Here is a 22,069-nt window from a genome sequence, read left to right as displayed (position 1 = left end):
AAGCTTTACCTTTAGATAACTATCCAGCAGGGCTTCCCTGGTGGCGCAGTGGTTAAGAATCTGCCTGCCAATGCAGGGGACACGGGTTCGAGCCCTGGTCTGGGAAGACATAACCGCGGAGCAACTAAGCCCGTGCGCCACAACTACTAAAGCCTGTACGCTTACAGCCCGAGCTCTGCAACAAAAGAAGCCACCGCAGTGAGAAGCCCACGCACCGCAACGAAGAAGAGTAGCGCCTGCTCACTGCAACTAGAGTAAAGCCTGCGCACGGCAACGAAGACCCAACACAACCAAAAATAATACATAAAAATATAAATAAATTTATATATATAAAAAAAAGAACCATCCAGCAGGGAGGCTACCAGTCCTACTTTTAAAGCCCTCTAGTCCCCCTTCCCCCATCCCTCCCCTCTAGCTTCTCCTGTCTCCCAGGCTGAAAATAGCCACCTGGGGCACTACATCACAAAGGCTTGCCAGGAAGGATGCAGGCAGGAATGGGGGAGGGAACTGCCTGATAATAAGTAAGGGAGGGAACGGGGATCCTGGGACACCTCCCAGGTCAGCCCAAGACTCAGGACTCCTAGAAAGAGGAAAGGGGTGTGATGTCCATTTCGAGCTCCTCCAGAGTTGGGGTCATCCCTGAGGGCAGGCAGGAAAAGGGCATGTGTCTTTTTAGTTAGCTGGCTGATAGGTTTCAGAGTTCTTCCTTTGGCTGTCACTTCTCCATTTAGCACTGACTGTCCAAGTGCTGGCTATCTCATAGCGATCACACGTGGGGTTTTTGGTATATTCTGTGCAAACAGTGCCCCCCACCTAAACTGCACACTTCCTTGATATGGGAAGTCTGGTCTAGTTCAAATGCTTTTACCCTCCCTTAGCCCCACTCTAGGGATACACCCTCCAGGGGTGCACCCACAGACTTGCTCTTGGCTTAGATATTGGCAAGAAGGCTGAAGCCCACCCACCTTCCCTGTGCCCATTGGACCTGTGAGGACACCCCAAATGGGGGGTGTCCAGTCTGCTCCACAGACTTCCCCACTGTCTGCCCTGTCTCATTGCCTTCCTCCAAACCCCTTCAGGTGGGCTCAGGGCAGATTAATACAGCCTCTGCACTGGCAGACACCCAGAAGGAGAAAGAACTATTGCACCTGGATCTTCCAAAGGTCCTCTTGGAATCCCCACTCACTTGGCAGGGGTTACTTATTAGCAAGCCCTCCCCTCCCCACAGAGAAAGGAGAAAATTCCCTCTCACCATAACACTGCTGTCCTTCCAAGGCTGAGGGCTCCAACTGGGAAGACTCAGTCTCCTTCTCTCTCTAGCTTTCTCACATAGGTGTCTGGGGACTCCAAGTGAGGGGCAGGGACGCTGCTCCCAGAAAGTAGGGGGTTGAGCTGCCTCTCAGTAAGCCTTGGGGGAGGCATTAGGCTCCGTTTTTTGGCCATCTCCTATAGCTTGTTGTTTGCAGTTGGGGCCATAGTAACGATTCAGGGAAACAAAAATGTTCACTCAACATTCTGTACACAGATAAGAGTTAATCCTGTTGTTCAGATCCTCTAAATTCTTCCTGATTTTTTTGCCTCCTTGTCCTATCAGTTACTGAGAATTTTCTCAGTGTTAAAAATCTATCAACGTGATTGCAAATTTGTGTCTTTCTCTTTTTTGTTTGGTCAGTTTTTGCCCTTGCTCTGTGTGTGTGTGTGTGTGTGTGTGTGTGTGTTAGGTGCATATAAGTGTGGAATTGCTATATCCTCTGGTGGACTGACTCTTTTTTATTATAAAACATTTCTTTATCTTTAGGACTGTTCCTTGCCTTAAAACCTTTGATGTTAGTAGAACTTTCTTTTGATTAGTGCTGCTTTCAGTTTTACTGAATCCTTGCATTTAAGGCGTATCTCTTATAAGCAGTGTTGGTTATTGTTGATTTAATATCATCAAATATGCAGTCAAAAAAAATTTTTTTTTTCAGTACGCGGGCCTCTCACTGCCGTGGCCTCTCCCGTTGCGGAGCACAGGCTTCGGGCCGCTGGCTTCGGGCACGCAGGCTCAGCGGCCATGGCTCACAGGCCCCGCCGCTCTGCGGCATGTGGGATCTTCCCGGACCGGGGCATGAACCCGCGTCCCCTGCATGGCAGGCGGACTCTCAACCACTGCGCCACCAGGGAAGCCTCCAAATTTTTTAATCTTTATTTTATTTACTTATTTTTGGCTGCGTTGGGTCTTTGTTGCTGCATGTGGGCTTTCTCTGGTGGCAGCAAAGGGGGGCTACTCTTCATTGCAGTGTGCAGCCTTCTCATTGCAGTGGCTTCTCGTTGCAGAGCTCGGGCTCTAGGCACCCGGGCTTCAGTAGTTGTGGCTCGCAGGCTTAATTGCTCCCCGGCATGTGGGATCTTCCCTAACCAGGGCTCGAACCTGTGTCCCCTGCATTGGCAGGCGGATTCTTAACCACTGTGCCACCAGGGAAGTCCCCACCCAATTGCTTTTAAATTGTTCTTTATATCTTAATATTCCACACCCCGCCCCCACCACCACCCTGCATACCATGGTTCCACTATGATGTATCTAGGAATGATTTTCTTTGTATTTATCCTACTTGGGATACACAGTACTTCTTGAATCTGTAGCTTGATGTATTTCACCTGTGTTGTTGGAAATTTCTTGTCCATTATTTTTCAAATATTCTTCTTGTCTCATTCTTTCTTCTCCTTCTAGGACTGCAATTACACATGTTAAACATTTTCACCATATTCCAAATTTCTCTTTTTTGTATTTTTCCAAAATACAGATCATCTGTGATCTGTTTCTATTGTTTGCTTTTTCTGTTTCAGTCTTACTTCCTGGTATTCCTGATAATTTTTCAATTGAATGCCAGATACTGTGGACAAATACTTGTACAGGGTCTTAATAGTATTATCTTCCTCTAAAGAGAATTTACTCTAAATTTTCACAGGCAGTTAGAAATCACCTTATTCAAATCTGGAATTGAACTTATTTATTTATTTATTTATTGCGGTATGCGGGCCTCTCACTGTTGTGGCCCCTCCCGTTGCGGAGCACAGGCTCCGGACGTGCAGGCTCAGTGGCCATGGCTCACGGGCCCAGCCGCTCCGCGGCATGTGGGATCTTCCCAGACTGGGTCACGAACCCGTGTCCCCTGCAGCAGCAGGCGGACTCTCAACCACTGCGCCACCAGGGAAGCCCTGGAATTGAACTTATTTTAAGCTGGGTTCAGTCTTTGTAAGGCCTGGTCTATTTCTGGCTTGCCCTTATTCTCTAGAGTGTAGTTTTTTATGGGACAGTATTAGTTTGGGTTGTCCAAAGAAATAGAACCAAAAAGAGAGAGAGAGAGAGAGAGAGAAAGAGAGAGAGGGAGAGCGCATACAGCCAGCAGGCTGCAGATCCAGGGAAGAATTGCAGTTTGAGTTCAAAGGTGGTCTGCTGACAGAATTTCTTCTTCCAGGAAGATCAGTCTTCTTCTATTAAGGTCATCTACTGATTGTATGAAACCCACCCACATTGTGCAGGATAATCTGCATTACCCAAAGTCTACTGATTTAAATGTTAATCTCATCTAAAAAATACCTTCACGGAAATACCTCAATTAATATTTGACCAATTATCTGGGTACTGTGGCCTAGCCTAGTTGATACATAAAGTTAACCATCACAGGTCCCAGTGGAAAGCCTGGAGTGTTTGACAGTGCCCCTCCTCCACAGTGGGCTCTGAACTCCAGTGTTTTTCTCCCTAGCCTCATAAGTCTGCCAAAAGTACTGATAAGTTTCCCATTCTCTCAGTTACTGCTTCTTGCTCAACTTCTTGGTCTCTGCCCTATGCTGTTTAAACACTGAAAGATGTCTCAAGAGGAAAATGGCATAGAATATCAAGTTCACCAGAATGAGTTTTCTCTCTCCAGAAACCTGACCTCTTATGTCCTATTTTGGTAGTTCACTGGTGCCTTCAAACAGGTGTTTTCAGGTTTTATCCTAGGGGGAGGATCATTGAGATGCTGAGAAGACATTTTACTAAATTCAACTCCCAATTAATAACTCTTAATAAATGTTTGGTGGAACAATACTTCCATAATATGTAAAATAATGCATATTATATTGAATTATATTTAATGGGGAAATGCTAGATCATGATCCTCAATGACATATTGGGAACATGCTTCAGTATTATCTGTGTAATTAACAGAACACAGTTGCCTGGGTGCCACCTCAGATTTAATGAATTAGAACTTGTGAGGGTTGTAGGGATGGTTAAGAACACTGAACTAGAGGCATTCTCATTAAAGACAAGGATGCCAGTTGTAAGAGCAAGACATTAAACATTGTTCTGAAAGTTCTAAATAGTGTAATAAAAATAAGAAACTAAATAAAATGTAGAAATATTGGTTTAAATAAATACGATTTTCAGATGATATGCTATCTACTCAAAAATAAAAAACCCGTCAAACTAATGAGATAGTTTAGCAAGATGACTAGATATGTGTGTATAATAATATATTATATATGTATATAATAAAATGCAAGTTTCCTATATGTCAGTAATCAGATAGAAAATATAACAAAAATGTTAATATAGTAGCATCAAAAAACGTAAAAACCTAGTTTGAAAAACAGAACTGTGCAAGGTCTATATGAGGAAAACCTTGAGATGTTATTAAGGGACATAAAGAAAGTTTTGAATAAATGGAAATACATACAATTATGTAAAGGTATAGATGTTTTCTAAATTAATATGTAGGGAATTCCCTGGTGGTCCATTGGTTAGGGCTTCAGGCTTCACGCTTCCACAGCAGGGGGCATGGGTTCAATCCAATCCCTTGTCGGGGAATTAAGATCCCACATGCTGTGTAGCCAAAAATACATAAATATGTTAATTAATTAATTAATATGTAAATTCAATATAACCAATTAGGCTCTCAACTCTTTCAGGGGATATGGTGAGAGAATTTCACAAAATGACTTTAAAGTTTTTCTGGAGAATAAATGAGCAATAATAACAGAGAAATGTTTGAAAGAGAATAACAGTGCAATATTTACTTCAGCAGATATTAAAACTTAGAGCTATATTTAAAATGCTGAGATACTGGTGCAGAAATGGGCAAATAAAGGAAGACAGTAGAATATAGAAAGAGAGAATATTTTAAATCATGGAGATGGTGTTGACTGGTTTATAAATGATGTTGCCTAGTTAACAAAATGCTGGTAATAGCCTTGAAGGAAGAGAGAAGATAGGGGAGTTTGATCCCTATCTCTTGTTTACATTAGAATAGATTTCAGCTGGATTAAATAAAGATTTCAATATAATAATGAAATAATGAAAGTGCCAGAATAAAATGTAGGTGAATATATAATTATGAGTAGAGGAATTTTTTTTTTAAACGTGGCCCCAAGATACATACCATGAAGGATAAACAGATATTATTACATCAAAAGTTAAAGCTTTATCAGAGTAGTGTTTACCTTGGGAGGATTATCAACTGGGAGAGGTTACATGGAAACCTGATGTGGGTAATGATTATACGGGTATAAAGACTCATTGAGCACTTAAAATTTGTGTACTTTTCTAAATGTATGTTATCCTTCAATTTAAAAAAACTTTAAGTAAAACTTCCTTTTTTAAAAAGATACTATGAAAATAATTTTAAAAGAAACGACAAACTAGGAATAACTATTTGTAACATTCATGGCATTCAAAATGTTAATTAATATCTTAAGTATATAAAGAATTATTATAAATCAATAAGAAATGATTAGGTACGCTAATAAAAATGCAAAAAACACAGGCAATTTATGAAAGAAGAAATACAAATTGACAATAAACAAGAAAATATGTATAACTCACTAATAACCAAATAAATGCAAATTTAAACCCAGTACAGCACTATTTTTCACCTATTAGATTGTGAAGGTTAAAAGGTTTGATGCTCCACACTGAAGAAAGAGACAGCAGCCATCCATAAAACAGTCCTCTCACCAAAAATATTAAAACCCACGCAGGCTACACAGGGATGCTCCCACATAAAAATAGCCCTCTAAGACCACAGGAGATAATTGTTTCTCCTAAACTCATAGAATAAGAGAAATATAAGCAAAATGAAGAAGCAGAGGAACCACTCCCAATTAAAAAATCAAGAGAATTCCCTGAAAGAATAAAAAATGAAACAGACCTCTTCAGTCTAATAGACATGAGTTCAAAAAGGAGATAATAAAAATACTGAAGGAATTAAGAAAAGCTATTGACAGAAATGCAGATTGCTGTAAAAAAAGGAACTAGAAACTATAAAGAGGAGCCAAAAAAAGTAGAAAACTCATTTGCCAAGACAAAACCTGAGCTAAAGGCAATAAATAGCAGATTGAATAATGCAGAAGAATGAATAAGTGATCTGGAAGATAGAATTATGGAAATCAACCAATCAGAACACAAAGACAAAAGAAAAAAATGAAAACAGTCTAAGAGACCTATGGGATAATATAAAGTGTGACAAACTGTGCATAATAGGGATCCCAAAAGGAGAACAAAGAGGAAAGGGATCAAAAATGTATTTGAAGGAATTATGGCTGAAAACTTCCCAAACCTAAAGAAGGAAACAGATATTCAGGTACAGGAAGCACAGAGGGTCCCAAAAAAGATGAGCCTAAACAGACCTACCAAGATATATTATAATTAAAATGGCCAAAGTTAAAGAGAGGATTCTAAAGGCTGCAAGAGAAAAACAAAGAGTTAATTACAGGGGAACCCCCATAAGGCTATCAGCTGATTTCTCTACAGAAATGTGGCAGACCAGAAGGGAGTGGCAAGGTATATTCAAAGTCCTGAAAGGGAAAAATCTACAACCTAGGATACTCTACCCAGCAAGATTATCATTTAGAATAGAAGGAGAGGTAAAGAATTTCTAAGACAAGCAAAAACTAAAAGAATACAGCAATACTAAACCTATCATAAAAGAAGTAATGAAAAGTCTTCTAGAGGGGTGGGATAGGGAGGGTGGGAGGGAGGCTCAAGAGGGAGGGGATATGGGGACATGTGTACGCATATGGCTGATTCGCTTTGTTGTGCAACAGAAACTAACCCAGTATTGTGAAGCAATTATACTCCAATAAAGATCTATTAAAAAAAATAGAAAAGAAGCAAGAATCTATAGGTTAGAGAAAATCACAATTGGAAAGTAAATCACTTAAATAAGCCAGTATACAGATTAAAAAAATATATAAAATAAATTTTTGTGAAAGCAATAACCAAAATGAATAGCAAAAGGATAAGCATGAAAATGTAAAAGAGGACATCAAAATCATAAAATGTAAGGGATGATAGTAAGAAAATGTAGACGATTTTTTTTTTTTGGAATGTGTTTGAGCCTATATGACTATCAGTCTAAAGCAAGTAGATATAGTAGTGGGTTAACATACTTGAAAAACAAGGTAACCACAAATCAAAAACACAATAGATTCACAAAAACCAAAAAGAAGAGAATGCAAGCATAATACAAAAGAAAATCATCAAACCAAAACCAAATCAAACCAAACCAAAAGGAAAAACAAAAAGATACCGAAAGGAGCAAAGAAGAAATAAAAAAATCAACTGGAAAACAAGGTTTAAAATGACAATAAATACATATCTATCAATAATTACCTTAAATGTCAATGGACTAAATACTCCAATCAAAAGACACAGAGTGGCAGATTGGATTAAAAAACAAGAGCCTACAGTATGCTGCCTACAAGAAACCCACTTTAGGGCAAAGGACACACATAGATTGAGAGTGAGGGGATGGAAAAAGATATTTCATGCAAGTGGAAATGACAAGGAAGCAGAGGTCACAATACTCATATCAGACAAAACAGACTTTAAAACAAAGGCCATAAAAAGATTTTAAGAAAAGAGAGCTCCAAACCTAGATCTAACAGGACTCAAGAATTCTAATGAATTCAGGTATAATTCTAAAGTGAAGGAGGTTTCAGGCATAGTTTGATTAAACTATCCCTTAAACACATCCAACTCCCCTTGCTGTGAAACAGTGATTATCTGGCAACTTCTGATAGTCTGGATCAAGGGTTGGTTGGCAAACTGTTTCTTAAAGGGCCAGACAGTAAATATTCTAGGCTTGCAGGCCACTTGGTCTCTGTCACAGCCAATCAACTCTACTGTTGTAGCACAAAGCAGCCAGAGACAGTGCATAAACATGGGAATTACAGAATTCCAAGAAGACGTTATTTGCAAAAACAGGTGGCCAGCCTGAGGGCTGTAGTTTGCCAACCTGTGGTCTGGATGGGGAACAATATTCCTTTCATTTTAAAGAGAATTTGGGTTTGTCAACAATATCAACAGTAGTTTATACTTATTGCCAAGTAATACATGGAACAGAACATCAGTCACCCAACTGCTAATGTGATCAGCAAACCAGTCAATTCAGTGTGAGTAGACAGAATTCTGGATTTTGATCCTCACAGCACCTACAAGAGGCCCAAGGTGGGCAGCCAGTATACCTCCCTATCTGAGATCCTATGGCTACAACTGAATAGATGTAAGAATGAGCTCTAAGAACCCAGAAGTCACCATATTGGCACCACTAAAAAAATGGCAGTTTGGAATAAAAACTGAGGGAATGTCAGTCAGTACAAAATCACCCCGACAATCAGTAAAATCCTCTAATGGGTGGTGACAAAAATTCAATAACATGTTTGTAGAAGAAAGATATCGAGTATAAGAAGTGGCAAACCAAATTCTGGTCCCCAAAGAGGCCTTAATACTAATTCTAGAAACTAATGATTAAAATTAAAATGGTGAAATAAAATGTGAGGGCATTAGTATAATTTGTCCCTCAGTTTAATGAAAGGTATGGAAGGTATTGATAGTCACAAGAGGGTAACTGCAAGCTAACTCCCAAAGTGCAGTTAAGAATCATAACATTAATTAGATCAGCCATCTACAGAAATGATACAAACCAAGAAATGTATGGTATCAGTTTTAGGAATAATCCAAATCTAACCTAGGTGATCTAGACAGTGAGTGGGACATAGTTTTCTTTTTTTTTTTGAACATCTTTATTGGAGTATAATTGCTTTACAATGGTGTGTCAGTTTCTGCTTCATAACAAAGTGTATCAGCTATACATATACATATGTCCCCATATCTCCTCCCTCTTGCATCTCCCTCCCACCCTCCCTATCCCACCCCTCTAGGTGGTCACAAAGCACCAAGCTGCTCTCCCTGTGCTATGTGGCTGCTTCCCACCAGCTATCTATTTTACATTTGGTAGTGTATATATGTGCATGCCACTATCTCACTTCGTCTCAGCTTACCCTTCCCCCTCCCCGTGTCCTCAAGTCCATTCTCTACGTCTGCGTCTTTATTCCTGTCCTGCCTCTAGGTTCTTCAGAACCTTTTTATTTATTTATTTACTTTAGATTCCATATATATGTGTTAACATACAGTATTTGTTTTTCTCTTTCTGACTTACTTCACTCTGTATGACAGACTCTTGGTCCATCCACCTCACTGCAAATAACTCAGTTTCGTTTCTTTTTATGGCTGAGTAACGTTCCATTGTATATGTGTGCCACATCTTCTTTATCCATTCATCTGTCGATGGACACCTAGGTTGCTCCCATGTCCTGGCTATTGTAAATAGAGCTGCAATGAACATTGTGGTACATGACTCTTTTTGAATTATGGTTTTCTCAGGGTGTAGGACATAGTTCTTGATGAAATCAATGGTAGAGCCTGATAAAATGACCTGATTAGGTGAGAGCCCTGATATGGTAAGAGTGCAGCTTCCACTTACTTGCTACAGAACACTTACTACATGCCAGAAGCTTTACACACATGATTTCATTTATTCCTCCCAATAGTCATATGAAGAAATATTATTTATGGATGAGAAAATTAAAGCTTAGAGATGTTAACTTGCCTAAAGTTAATAGTAGGGGGCAGAGCTGTAATTCAAACCCAGACCAGGACTCTACAACTAATTGCGTTTTCAAGCGGGTCATCTGTAGAACTCTATTTTGCAAAATGTTCGATGGGCAAATCAGTTGGGAAATTCTGAGTGTTTACTGTACTCTAGGACTTCTCTGAGTCTTTACTATAAATTTAAAGACCAGGGAAAATAGCAACTGGATTGACTGGCCTTTCTAGACCATCTCTTTACTTGTCCTTCCTCTTTCTAACTGTACAAAGTGAATAATTAACAGAAAATAATACTTCCAGGATGTGGACTAGATATGGTAGGAGTATGTGATTAGGGTGCTCAAAAATGCTTGGATTTGAGACTCAGTATTTAAAAATGAATGTTTATATGTAAAAACAAAAGTAAAGATAGCGTTTTTTAAAAACTAAACTTAAAGTAGTACATTGGCTGGACTTCCCTGGTGGTGCGGTGGCTAAGATTCCGCCTGCAGGGGACACGGGTTCGAGCACTGGCCCGGGAAGATCCCACATGCCATGGAGCAACTAAGTCCGTGTGCCACAGCTACTGAGCCTGCGCTCTAGAGCCCGCAAGCCACAACTACTAAGCCTATGTGCCACAACTACTGAGCCCATGTGCCACAACTACTGAAGCCTGCACGCCTAGAGCCCATGCTCTGCAACAAGAGAAGCCACCACAATGAGAAGCCCGCATACGGCAACAAAGAGTAGCCCCCACTCGCCACAACTAGAGAAAGCCCGTGCTCAGTGATGAAGAACCAACACAGCCAATAATTAATTAATTAATTAAAAAAAAGAAATACATTGGATAATAATTACAGTAAAGAGGATGCTCTAAGAATAGGAGTAAAAGCTGTTTGGCTCCCCTTGGTGGTTTGGCTCATTGAAGCTCTTAGCTGTAAACAAGCAGAAGATGATGCAATCTCTGACATAATTTAAACTGGGTAAAGCATTTAAAAAAAAAAAAAAGGTTTGATGCTCTCTAGTTAGGTTCCAGGAAAATGAGCACTCTCATACCTTAGTGGGAGAATAAATTGCAATGACTTTCTGGAGGTCTGGCTTAGCAAAATTATTTCTAATTAAAATGTGTATTCTAGGGACTTCCCTGGTGGTCCAGTGGTTAAGACTCCACTCCCAATGTGGAGGCCCGGATTCAATCACTGGTCAGGTAACTAAATCCCACATGCCACAACTAAAAGACTTGCAGGCATGCTGCAACTAAGACCCGGTACAACCAAATAAATAAATATATATATATATTTTTTTTACAATTATGATTTTTAATATGTTTCATCTTTAGTTTATTATCTTATTTTTTTGTAACTATTTGTGTTTTCTTTTTTTTTTTAATTAATTAATTAATTTATGGCTGTGTTGGGTCTTCGTTTCTGTGCGAGGGCTTTCTCTAGTTGTGGCAAGCGGGGGCCACTCTTCATCGCGGTGTGCGGGCCTCTCACTATCGCGACCTCTCTTGTTGCAGAGCACAGGCTCCAGACGCGCAGGCTCAGCAACCGTGGCCCACGGGCCCAGTTGCTCCACGGCATGTGGGATCCTCCCAGACCAGGGCTCGAACCTGTGTCCCTTCCTTGGCAGGCAGACTCAACCACAGTGCCACCAGGGAAACTCATATATATTTTTAAATGTGTATTCTACTTAACCAAGAAATTTCTCCTTTTGGAATGATCTAAGGAGATAATCCCATAGGTACCCACACATAAGTAAGAGCATATTCATCACAGTATTGTTTATAATAGTGACAAAGTGGAAACTAATTATTACAGTCAATCAGTAAAGGGCTAGTTTGATAAATACATTGAAATATATGCAGCCAATAAAATAGATAATGATGAAAATCTATGTTTATGGACACAGAAAAAATAAGAAATTCCAAGATATTTTGTTAAGTGAATAAAAGTGGGATTTATTTATTTCTTCATTTAACAGATGTTTCTTGAGGGCCCACATGTGTCAGGCCCTCCTGTAGTCATGGGGGATACAGCAATGAGCAAAAAAGAAAAGAACTTGTTGCCTTTCTAGAGTTGATATTCTAGTGGCAAATGAAAGATAATAAAAAGTGAAATAAATTATGTAGCATATAAAGCAGTGTGTACAGTACTATAAATGTGTATTTGTATTGAAAAATATCTGTTCATAATGGTTGTCTGGATGGTGGGGATTTTTATCTTCCATTTCATACGTTTTCTTTTTTTTTCTTGAAATGTTTTGAACTCCTTTTAAAGCAGAAGACATCAATGAATTTCTATTTTGACAAAACATAAAAAGAAAAAATTTTATTTTAAAGAGTGTCTGGATAAATGAGATATGCTGTTTCCTTCCCTCAGAGAAATTGAAACATCAACAACTGTGAAATGGGAGACATTTTTTGACATTAAAAATAAGTGCTCACCTCAATACATAAGGCAAATACTAACCGCCATAAAAGGGAAAATCAACAGTAACACATTCATAGTAGGGGACTTTAACACCCCACTTTCACCAATGGACAGATCATCTAAAATGAAAATAAATAAGGAAACACAAGCTTTAAATGATACATTAAACAAGATGGACTTAATTGATATTTATAGGACATTTCATCAAAAACAATAGAATACACATTTTTCTCAAGTGCTCACGGAACATTCTCCAGGATAGTTCATATCTTGGGTCACAAATCAAGCCTTGCTAAATTTAAGAAAATTGAAATCGTATCAAGTATCTTTTCCGACCACAATGCTATGAGACTAGATATCAATTACAGGAAAAGATCTGTAAAAAATACAAACACATGGAGGCTAAATAATACACTACTTAATAACGAAGTGATCACTGAAGAAATCAAAGAGGAAATAAAAAAATACCTAGAAACAAATGACAATGGAGACACGATGACCCAAAACCTATGGGATGCAGCAAAAGCAGTTCTAAGAGGGAAGTTTATAGAAATACAATCCTACCTTAAGAAACAGGAAACATCTCGAATAAACAACTTAACCTTGCACCTAAAGCAATTAGAGAAAGAACAAAAAACCCCCAAAGTTAGCAGAAGGAAAGAAATCATAAAGATCAGATCAGAAATAAATGAAAAAGAAATTAAGGAAACGATAGCAAAGATCAATAAAACTAAAGCTGGTTCTTTGAGAAGATAAACCAAATTGATAAACCGTTAGCGAGACTCATCAAGAAAAAAAGGGAGAAGACTCAAATCAATAGAATTAGAAATGAAAAAGGAGAAGTAACAACTGACACTGCAGAAATACAAAAGATCATGAGAGATTACTACAAGCAACTCTATGCCAATAAAATGGACAACCTGGAAGAAATGGACAAATTCTTAGAAATGCACAACCTGCCAAGATTGAATAAGGAAGAAATAGAAAATATGAACAGACCAATCACAAGCACTGAAATTGAAACTGTGATTAAAAATCTTCCAACAGCCGTGCCGATAGCGCTGTCGCAAACATGGTGAACGTTCCTAAAACCCGCCGGACTTTCTGTAAGAAGTGTGGCAAGCACCAACCCCACAAAGTGACACAGTACAAGAAGGGCAAGGATTCTCTGTATGCCCAGGGAAAGCGGCGTTATGACAGAAAGCAGAGTGGCTATGGTGGGCAGACTAAGCAGATTTTCCGGAAAAAGGCTAAAACTACAAAGAAGATTGTGCTGAGGCTTGAATGTGTTGAGCCGAACTGCAGATCTAAGAGAATGCTGGCTATTAAGAGATGCAAGCGTTTTGAGCTGGGAGGAGATAAGAAGAGAAAGGGCCAAGTGATCCAGTTCTGAGCTTCATATTTTGTTTTGTTATGAAGGCAATAAACATTTGAGATTGTTAAAAAAAAAAAATCTTCCAACAAACAAAAGCCCAGGACCAGATGGCTTCACAGGCGAATTCTATCAAACATTTAGAGAAGAGCTAACACCTATCCTTCTCAAACTCTTCCAAAATATAGCAGAGGGAGGAACACTCCCAAACTCGTTCTACGAGGCCACCATCACCCTGATACCAAAACCCGACAAGGATGTCACAAAGAAAGAAAACTACAGGCCAATATCATTGATGAACATAGACTCAAAAATCCTCAACAAAATACTAGCAAACAGAATCCAACAGCACATTAAACGGATCATAAAACATGATCAAGTGGGGTTTATTCCAGGAATGCAAGGATTCTTCAATATACACAAATCAATCAACGTGATACACCATATTAACAAATTGAAGGAGAAAAACCATGTGATCATCTCAATAGATGCAGAGAAAGCTTTCGACAAAATTCAACACCCATTTATGTTAAAAACCCTGCAGAAAGTAGGCATAGAGGGAACTTTCCTCAACATAATAAAGGCCATATATGACAAGGCCACAGCCAACCTCATCCGCGATGGTGAAAAGCTGAAAGCATTTCCTTTAAGATCAGGAACATGACAAGGTTGCCCACTCTCACCTCTCTTATTCAACATAGTTTTGGAAGTTTTAGCCACAGCAGTCAGAGAAGGAAAAGAAATAAAAGGAATCCAAATCGGAAAAGAAGAAGTAAAGCTGTCACTGTTTGTAGATGACATGATACTATACATAGAGAATCCTAAAGATGCTACCAGAAAACTACTAGAGCTAATCAATGAATTTGGTAAAGTAGCAGGATACAAAATTAATGCACAGAAATCTCTGGCATTCCTATACACTAATGATGAAAAATCTGAAAGTGAAATCAAGAAAACACTCCCATTTACCACTGCAACAAAAAGAATAAAATATCTAGGAATAAACCTACCTAAGGAGACAAAAGACCTGTATGCAGAAAATTATAAGACACTGATGAAAGAAATTAAAGATGATACAAATAGGTGGAGACATATACCATGTTCTTGGATTGGAAGAATCAACATTGTGAAAATAACTCTACTAGCCAAAGCAATCTACAGATTCAATGCAATCCCTATCAAACTACCACTGGCATTTTTCACAGAACTAGAACAAAAAATTTCACAATTTGTATGGACACACAAAAGACCCCGAATGGCCAAAGCAATCTTGAGAACGAAAAACGGAGCTGGAGGAATCAGGCTCCCTGACTTCAGGCTATACTACAAAGCTACAGTAATCAAGACAGTGTGCTACTGGCACAAAAACAGAAAGATAGATCAATGGAACAGGATAGAAAGCCCAGAGATAAACCCACGTACATATGGACACCTTATCTTTGATAAAGGTGGCAGGAATGTACAGTGGAGAAAGGACAGCCTCTTCAATAAGTGGTGCTGGGAAAACTGGACAGGTACATGTAAAATTATGAGATTAGATCACTCCCTAACACCATACACAAAAATAGGCTCAAAATGGATTAAAGACCTAAATGTAAGGCCAGAAACTATCAAACTCTTGGAGGAAAACATAGGCAGAACATTCTGTGACATAAATCAGAGCAAGATCCTTTTTGATCCACCTCCTAGAGAAATGGAAATAAAAACAAAAATAAACAAATGGGACCTAATGAAACTTCAAATCTTTTGCAGAGCAAAGGAAACCATAAACAAGACCAAAAGACAACCCTCAGAATGGGAGAAAATATTTGCAAATGAAGCAACTGACAAAGAATTAATCTCAAAAATTTACAAGCAGCTCATGCAGCTCAATAACAAAAAAACAAACAACCCAATGCAAAAATGGGCAGAAGACCTAAATAGACATTTCTCCAAAGAAGATATACAGACTGCCAACAAACACATGAAAGAATGCTCAGCATCATTAATCATTAGAGAAATGCAAATCAAAACTACAATGAGATATCATCTCACACCAGTCAGAATGGCCATCATCAAAAAATCTAGAAACAATAAATGCTGGAGAGGGTGTGGAGAAAAGGGAACACTCTTGCACTGCTGGTGGGAATGTGAATTGGTTCAGCCACTATGGAGAACAGTATGGAGGTTCCTTAAAAATCTACAAATAGAATTACCATATGACCCAGCAATCCCACTACTGGGCATATACCCTGAGAAAACCAAAATTCAAAAAGAGTCATGTACCAAAATGTTCATTGCAGCTCTATTTACAATAGCCTGGAGATGGAAACAACCTAAGTGCCCATCATCGGATGAATGGAGGGAGAGGATGTGGCACATATATACAATGGAATATTACTCAGCCTTAAAAAGAAACAAAATTGAGCTATTTGTAGTGAGATGGATGGACCTAGAGTCTGTCATACAGAGTGAAGTAAGTCAGAAAGAGAAAGACAAATACCGTATGCTAAGAGATATATATGGAATTTAAGAAAAAAAAATGTCATGAAGAACCTAGGGGTAAGACAGGAATAAAGACGCAGACCTACTGGAGAACGGACTTGAGGATATGGGGAGGGGGAAGGGTGAGCTTTGACAGGACGAGAGAGAGTCATGGACATATACACACTAACAAACGTAGTAAGGTAGATAGCTAGTGGGAATCAGCCTAATGGCACAGGGATATTAGCTCGGTGCTTTGTGACAGCCTGGAGGGGTGGGATAGGGAGAGTGGGAGGGAGGGAGACGCAAGAGGGAAGACATATGGGAACATATGTATATGTATAACTGATTCACTTGGTTATAAAGCAGAAACTAACACACCATTGTAAAGAAATTATACCCCAATAAAGATGTTAAAAAAAAAAAAAGATACAGGCCTACTAGAGCATGGACTTTAAGATATGGAGGGGGGAAGGGTAAGCTGTGACAAAGCGAGAGAGTGGCATGGACATATATACAATACCAAACGTAAAATAGATAGCTAGGGGGAAGTAGCCACATAGCACAGGGAGATCAGCTCGGTGCTTTTTGACCATCTAGAGGGGTGGGATAGGGAGGGTGGGAGGGAGGGACACGCAAGAGGGAAGAGATATGGGAACATGTGTATATGTATAACTGATTCACTTTGTTATAAAGCAGAAACTAACACACCATTGTAAAGCAATTATACTCCAATAAAGATGTAAAAAAAATAAATAAATAAAATCAAAAAAATAGTAAGTGCTCAAATGTAAATCGAAAACACAATGATGCAGAGCAGTAGGAACTCTCATTCATTGCTGGTGAGAATGCAAAATGGTACAGTCACTTTGGAAGGCAGTTTGAAGTTTCTTACGAAGCTAAATATACTCTCACCATATGATCCAGAAATCACACTCCAGGGATCTTCTCAAATGAGTTGAAAATGTTATGTCCACACAAAAACCTGCTCGAGGATGTTTAGAGCAGCTTTATTCATAATTAACAAAACTTGGAAGCATCAAGATGTCCTTCAGTAGGTGAATGGATAAATAAACTGTGGTACATCCAGACAAAGGAATATTATTCACTACTAAAAAGAAAGCAGGGGCTTCCCTGGTGGCACAGTGGTTCAGAATCCGCCTGCCAGTGCAGGGGACATGGGTTTGATCCCTGGTCCGGGAAGATCCCACATGCCGTGGAGCACCTAAGCCCATGTGCCACAACTACTAAGCCTGCACTCTAGAGCCCGCGAGCCACAACTACTGAGCCCATGTGCCACAACTGCTGAAGCTCATGTGCCTAGAGCCTGTGCTTCACAACAAGAGAAGCCACCGCAATGAGAGGCCTGCACACCGCAGCGAAGAGTAGACCCCACTCGACGCAACTAGAGAAAAGCCCGTGCGCAGCAGCGAGGACCCAATGCAGCCAAAAATTAATTAATTAGTTAATTTAAAAAAAGAAGAAATCAACTATCAAACCATAAAAAGACATGAAGGAACCTTAAATGCATGTGACTAAGTGAAAGAAGCCAGTCTTAAAAGGTTACATACTACACAATGTAAACTATATGACATTCTGGAAAAGGCAAAACTATGGGGGCAATAAAAAGATCAGTGATTGCCAGGGTTTGGAGAGTGGGGAGGGATGAATAAGTGGAGCACAGAGGATTTTTAGGACAGTGATTCTGTCCTGTATGATACTATAATGATGGATACACGACATTATATATTTTCTAAACTTAGAGAATGTACAACACCAAAAGTGGACTCTAATGTAAACTTGGGAGTTAATGATATGTCATTGTATCAATAGGTTCATCAGTTTTAACACGTGTGCCACTCTAGTTGGGAGTGTGCTAGCGGGGAAAGCTATGCATGAGTAGTTGTAGGGGATATACGGAACCCTCTGTACATTCTGCTCAATTTTTCTGTAAACCTAAACTACTCTAAAAAATAAAGTCTGGGGCTTCCCTGGTGGCGCAGTGGTTGAGAGTCCGCCTGCTGATGCAGGGGACACGGGTTCGTGCCCCGGTCCGGGAAGATCCCACATGCTGCGGAGCGGCTGAGCCCGTGAGCCATGGCCGCTGAGCCTGCACGTCCGGAGCCTGTGCTCCGCAACGGGAGAGGCCACAGCAGTGAGAGGCCCGTGTACCGGAAAATAAAAATTAAAAAAAAAATAAAGTCTGTTTAGTTTAAAAAAAACACACACAATGATATGCCACTTCACATCCATTAGGACGGCAACTATCAAAAAGTGTTGGTGAAGGAAGTGGAGAAATTGGAACACTTGTGAGCAGTTGGTGGGAATATAATAAAATGGTGCAGCCGCTGTGGCAAACAGTGTGGCAGTTCCTGAAAAAGTTAAAAATGGAATTACCATGTGGTCCAGCAATTTCACTTCTGAGTATATACCCAAAAGAATTGAAAGCAGGGTCTTGAAGAGGTGTTCGTACATGCATGTTTATGGCAGTATTATTCACAGTAGCCAAGAAGTGGAAAAAACCCAACTGTCTTTCAACGGATGACTGGATATACAAAATGTGGTACATACATACAATGGAATATTACTCAGCCTTTAAAAGAAAGGACATTCTGACATGTGCTACACCATGGATGAACCTTGAGGACGTTATGCTAAGTGAAATAAGCCAGTCACAAAAAGACATATACTGTATTCCACTTATGTGAGGTACCCAGGATTGTCAAATCCAGACAGAAAGCAGAATGGTGGCTGTAAAGAGGAAAAGGGCGTTGTAGTTTAATGGGTACAGAGTTTCAGTTTTGCAAGATGAAATCGTTCTGAAGATTGCGCAACAAAGTGAATATACTTATTAATACTGAAATGAACACTTAAAATTGTTAAGATGGTAAATTTTATGTTATGTGTATTTTACCACAATTAAAAATAAAATAGAAAATAAAAGAACTAAGGATGTTATGAAACACAGACACCAAAAAGGGAAAACATTTGATTAAACTCCAATAAGGCAAATGCTACCAGACAAAACCAAAAGGCAAATAAATGTTAAACTGGCAGGAAAATAATTGCAACCCTTGTGATAAACAAAAGGTTAATGGTATCACTAATGAAATATACCAAGAACTCTTAAAACTCAAGAAGATAAAGGCAAACCATCCGATAGAAAAATAGATAAAGACATGAGCCAGCCATTCTCAGAGAAGGACCCCACCCCAAAAAAGTTTAATAACTGCCAAACATGTTCATTCTCATGAGTTACCAAATAGTTTAGAATTTTAATTTTAAAACAAGAAGGTGCTAAGTTTCTCCTTTGGGATTAGGAAATGTTTAAAAGATGGCTAATTGCCACATGGTTCTTTTGGGCACAAAGAGAGCCAGAGAAGCAAAGATGCTCAGTTGACCAACTGTCCACCGAAACAAACATCTTAAGATGCAAACACCTGTTTCCACATTTTCCTTTAAAAAAAAACAAAACCATTGAATGAATTCCTTTTATAATCGGGAGGAAAAAACTAAACCAATTCTTATGTGGTGAGTCACATGAAAATTAGCATGTTTCCAAAGGTAATAAACAAATGTAATGGACCAAAAAAAACCATTGACACTCAGGGTCTGAAAGAGTATGAAGAAGGAAGTGTTCTCATACACTATTGGCAAGAGTGTAAACTAGTACAACCTTTCTGGAGGACAATTTGGCCATTTCCATCAATATTTCAAATGTTCGTGCTTGATCAGACAATTCCACTTTAGGAAAGTTACCATGTAGATATACTCACACACACACAGAAAGGCACAATATATAGAGTTTTATTAACTGCAGCAATGTTTGCATAAGTGAAAAATTGGAAATGACTCAAGAGCCCATCAATAGAATATTGGTTAAAAATTTTATGTTAAAAAATATATATTATGGTATATCCCTACTATGGGAAACTATGTTAGGGTTTAAAAAATTATATGAACTGATTTGGACAGCCATCCAAGAGTATTATTAAGAGAACATGGGAAGTTTCAGAACAGTTGTAAAAACATATGTTATAACATAATCCTGTTTTTATAAAATAATATAAAAATTAGTTCAAAAAATCTAGGAAAAAATCTGAAAGAATACACATCATACTGAAAGCATATCTGAGCCATCTCTGACTCAGGTCTGTATGAAATTGTTGGAAACGATACACAATTTTGTATTCTTTGAATTTTTTGCATTATTTTTGAAACCAGAAAAAAAAATAAAGAAATAACTGTTTAAGGGTGGGATTCCTCATACTATAAAAAACTGAGTACCTCTGGCACCTGGTTTAACCTCTGGCCTCCTCCACCTCTTTTCTCTCTATCAAAGTCAAGGCAGACTCCACCTCCCTAAGCATTTCCTAAGGGCTTCAGTTTATTCAGATAGCCTTCCTCTGTGATCTCTGGACTGTTTGGACCCTGAACCACAACCAGTTCCCTTTGATTATAGGCTCTTTATTGTTTATAAGCTGATTGTGCCAACCAAGGTGTGAACATTCACCCTGGCCACAGTGCAGAATGATTAGAAGAGAATGGAGTCTCCCAAGGAGGGAGACTAGCGGGTAGCACACGACCTGGGCACTGGCTCTTAGCAGCCCCGCCCAGTCAGGACTGACAGCACTGTGTCCCTGCTGGACATTTCCCACCTCATCTGTTGCCCTGCATGCCCCCCACCATCCACAGCGAGGGCTTTTTTAGGGACCAGAAAGACTCAGGGAAGCTTCCCAGGGGGCCTGGAATTTAGACTTGGTACTAAGCACTGAGGCCAATGGTCAAAAGATTAGTAAGTATACCTCATGATGGCTACAGTGTCCCTTCTCTACAGGGGCAATCACAAGCCTCCATGAAAAGCCTTCCCTACTTCTTTCCTCTGGGTTCTCTAAGCAGTGGCCGCTCCTTACCCATACCTTTGCCTGCCTCAGTCCTTAGTTAATGGGCAAGACAGACCTACACCTAGCCATTGTGTCATGACACCCAAGCCCACTGAGAACTCCATGCAGTGTCTCCAAAGTGGGTGCAATTGAGCCTGGTCTGGTGCAAGCCCAGGACAGCTAAAAGCCAAAGGGAAATGCCATCCATACCTGGGAAAGCAATCCCATGTGCCCTCCTCACCTGTTTCCCCTCACACAAGCTTCTAACCCCTGGCCTGAGTCACCTGGGGGCCCAGGACAGCGTAAGCAGGGATTCAATGCATGATTCTTCTGGTGAAGGGTAGGTATCCTGGACACCTGGGTGGGAGGGGAGAGGTTTGTGAAACACAGATGGCTGAGTCCTACCCCCAGGGTTTCTGATTCAGCCCATCTGGGTGAAACCTGAGGATCTGCATTTCTAACACGTTCCAGATCATGCTGTCGCTGCCTTCCAGTTGGCCTGGGGACCATACTTTGGGAACTGCTGGGTTTGAAGATGGGGTGGAGTCAGGAAGACCAGTCAGGAAGCTGTGCTGGACAGGACCAGAGCCAGAAGCAGAGCAGGGCCAGCAGGGATAGCAGGGAGGATGCAGAGCATTTCTGAGGGGAGGGGCACCAGAAAGGTGTCCAGGTGGGTGTGGGCATGAGGGAGAGCGAGGGGTCTAGACAACTCAGGTTTCTAGCTTGAAGGACCGAGGGGAAGGACTCTGAAGTAGGGAACCCAGGAGGCACAGCAGCATCAAGGGTAGGGGACGAGGATTCTGTTTTGGAGGGTCATCTGGGTGGGGATGTCCAATAAGCAATCCGTAATTTTAGTCTGGATCAGGCATGAGGCATTGGGACTGTGGGAATGTGGAGGTGAGAGTAATTGCCATAGAGCTGGCAGCGGCTAGCTTGGGAAATGAAGCAGCTACTCAGGAAGAGGACATGAGAAGAGCAGGAACCTTAGGACGTGGACAAGCCTACAAGCTTGTGAGTCTTATTAGGT

General features: G+C 40.0%; 1 protein-coding gene across 1 annotated transcript; it reads left to right on the top strand.

Moving 5' to 3' along the window:
• Window positions 1–13,354: 13,354 nt before the first annotated feature.
• Window positions 13,355–13,777, top strand: LOC111169107 (large ribosomal subunit protein eL42-like). The gene has a single exon (XM_022563081.2). The coding sequence runs from the start codon at window positions 13,397–13,399 to the stop codon at window positions 13,715–13,717; it is 321 nt and encodes a 106-aa protein (XP_022418789.1). The 5' UTR covers window positions 13,355–13,396; the 3' UTR covers window positions 13,718–13,777.
• Window positions 13,778–22,069: the final 8,292 nt, after the last annotated feature.

This window comes from Delphinapterus leucas, chromosome 13, assembly GCF_059928025.1.
Source record: "Delphinapterus leucas isolate spDelLeu-1000000601 "Yukka" chromosome 13, BTC_Dleu_Yukka2, whole genome shotgun sequence".
Lineage (NCBI taxonomy): Eukaryota > Metazoa > Chordata > Mammalia > Artiodactyla > Monodontidae > Delphinapterus > Delphinapterus leucas.
This window is presented reverse-complemented; position numbering and strand designations above follow the sequence as displayed.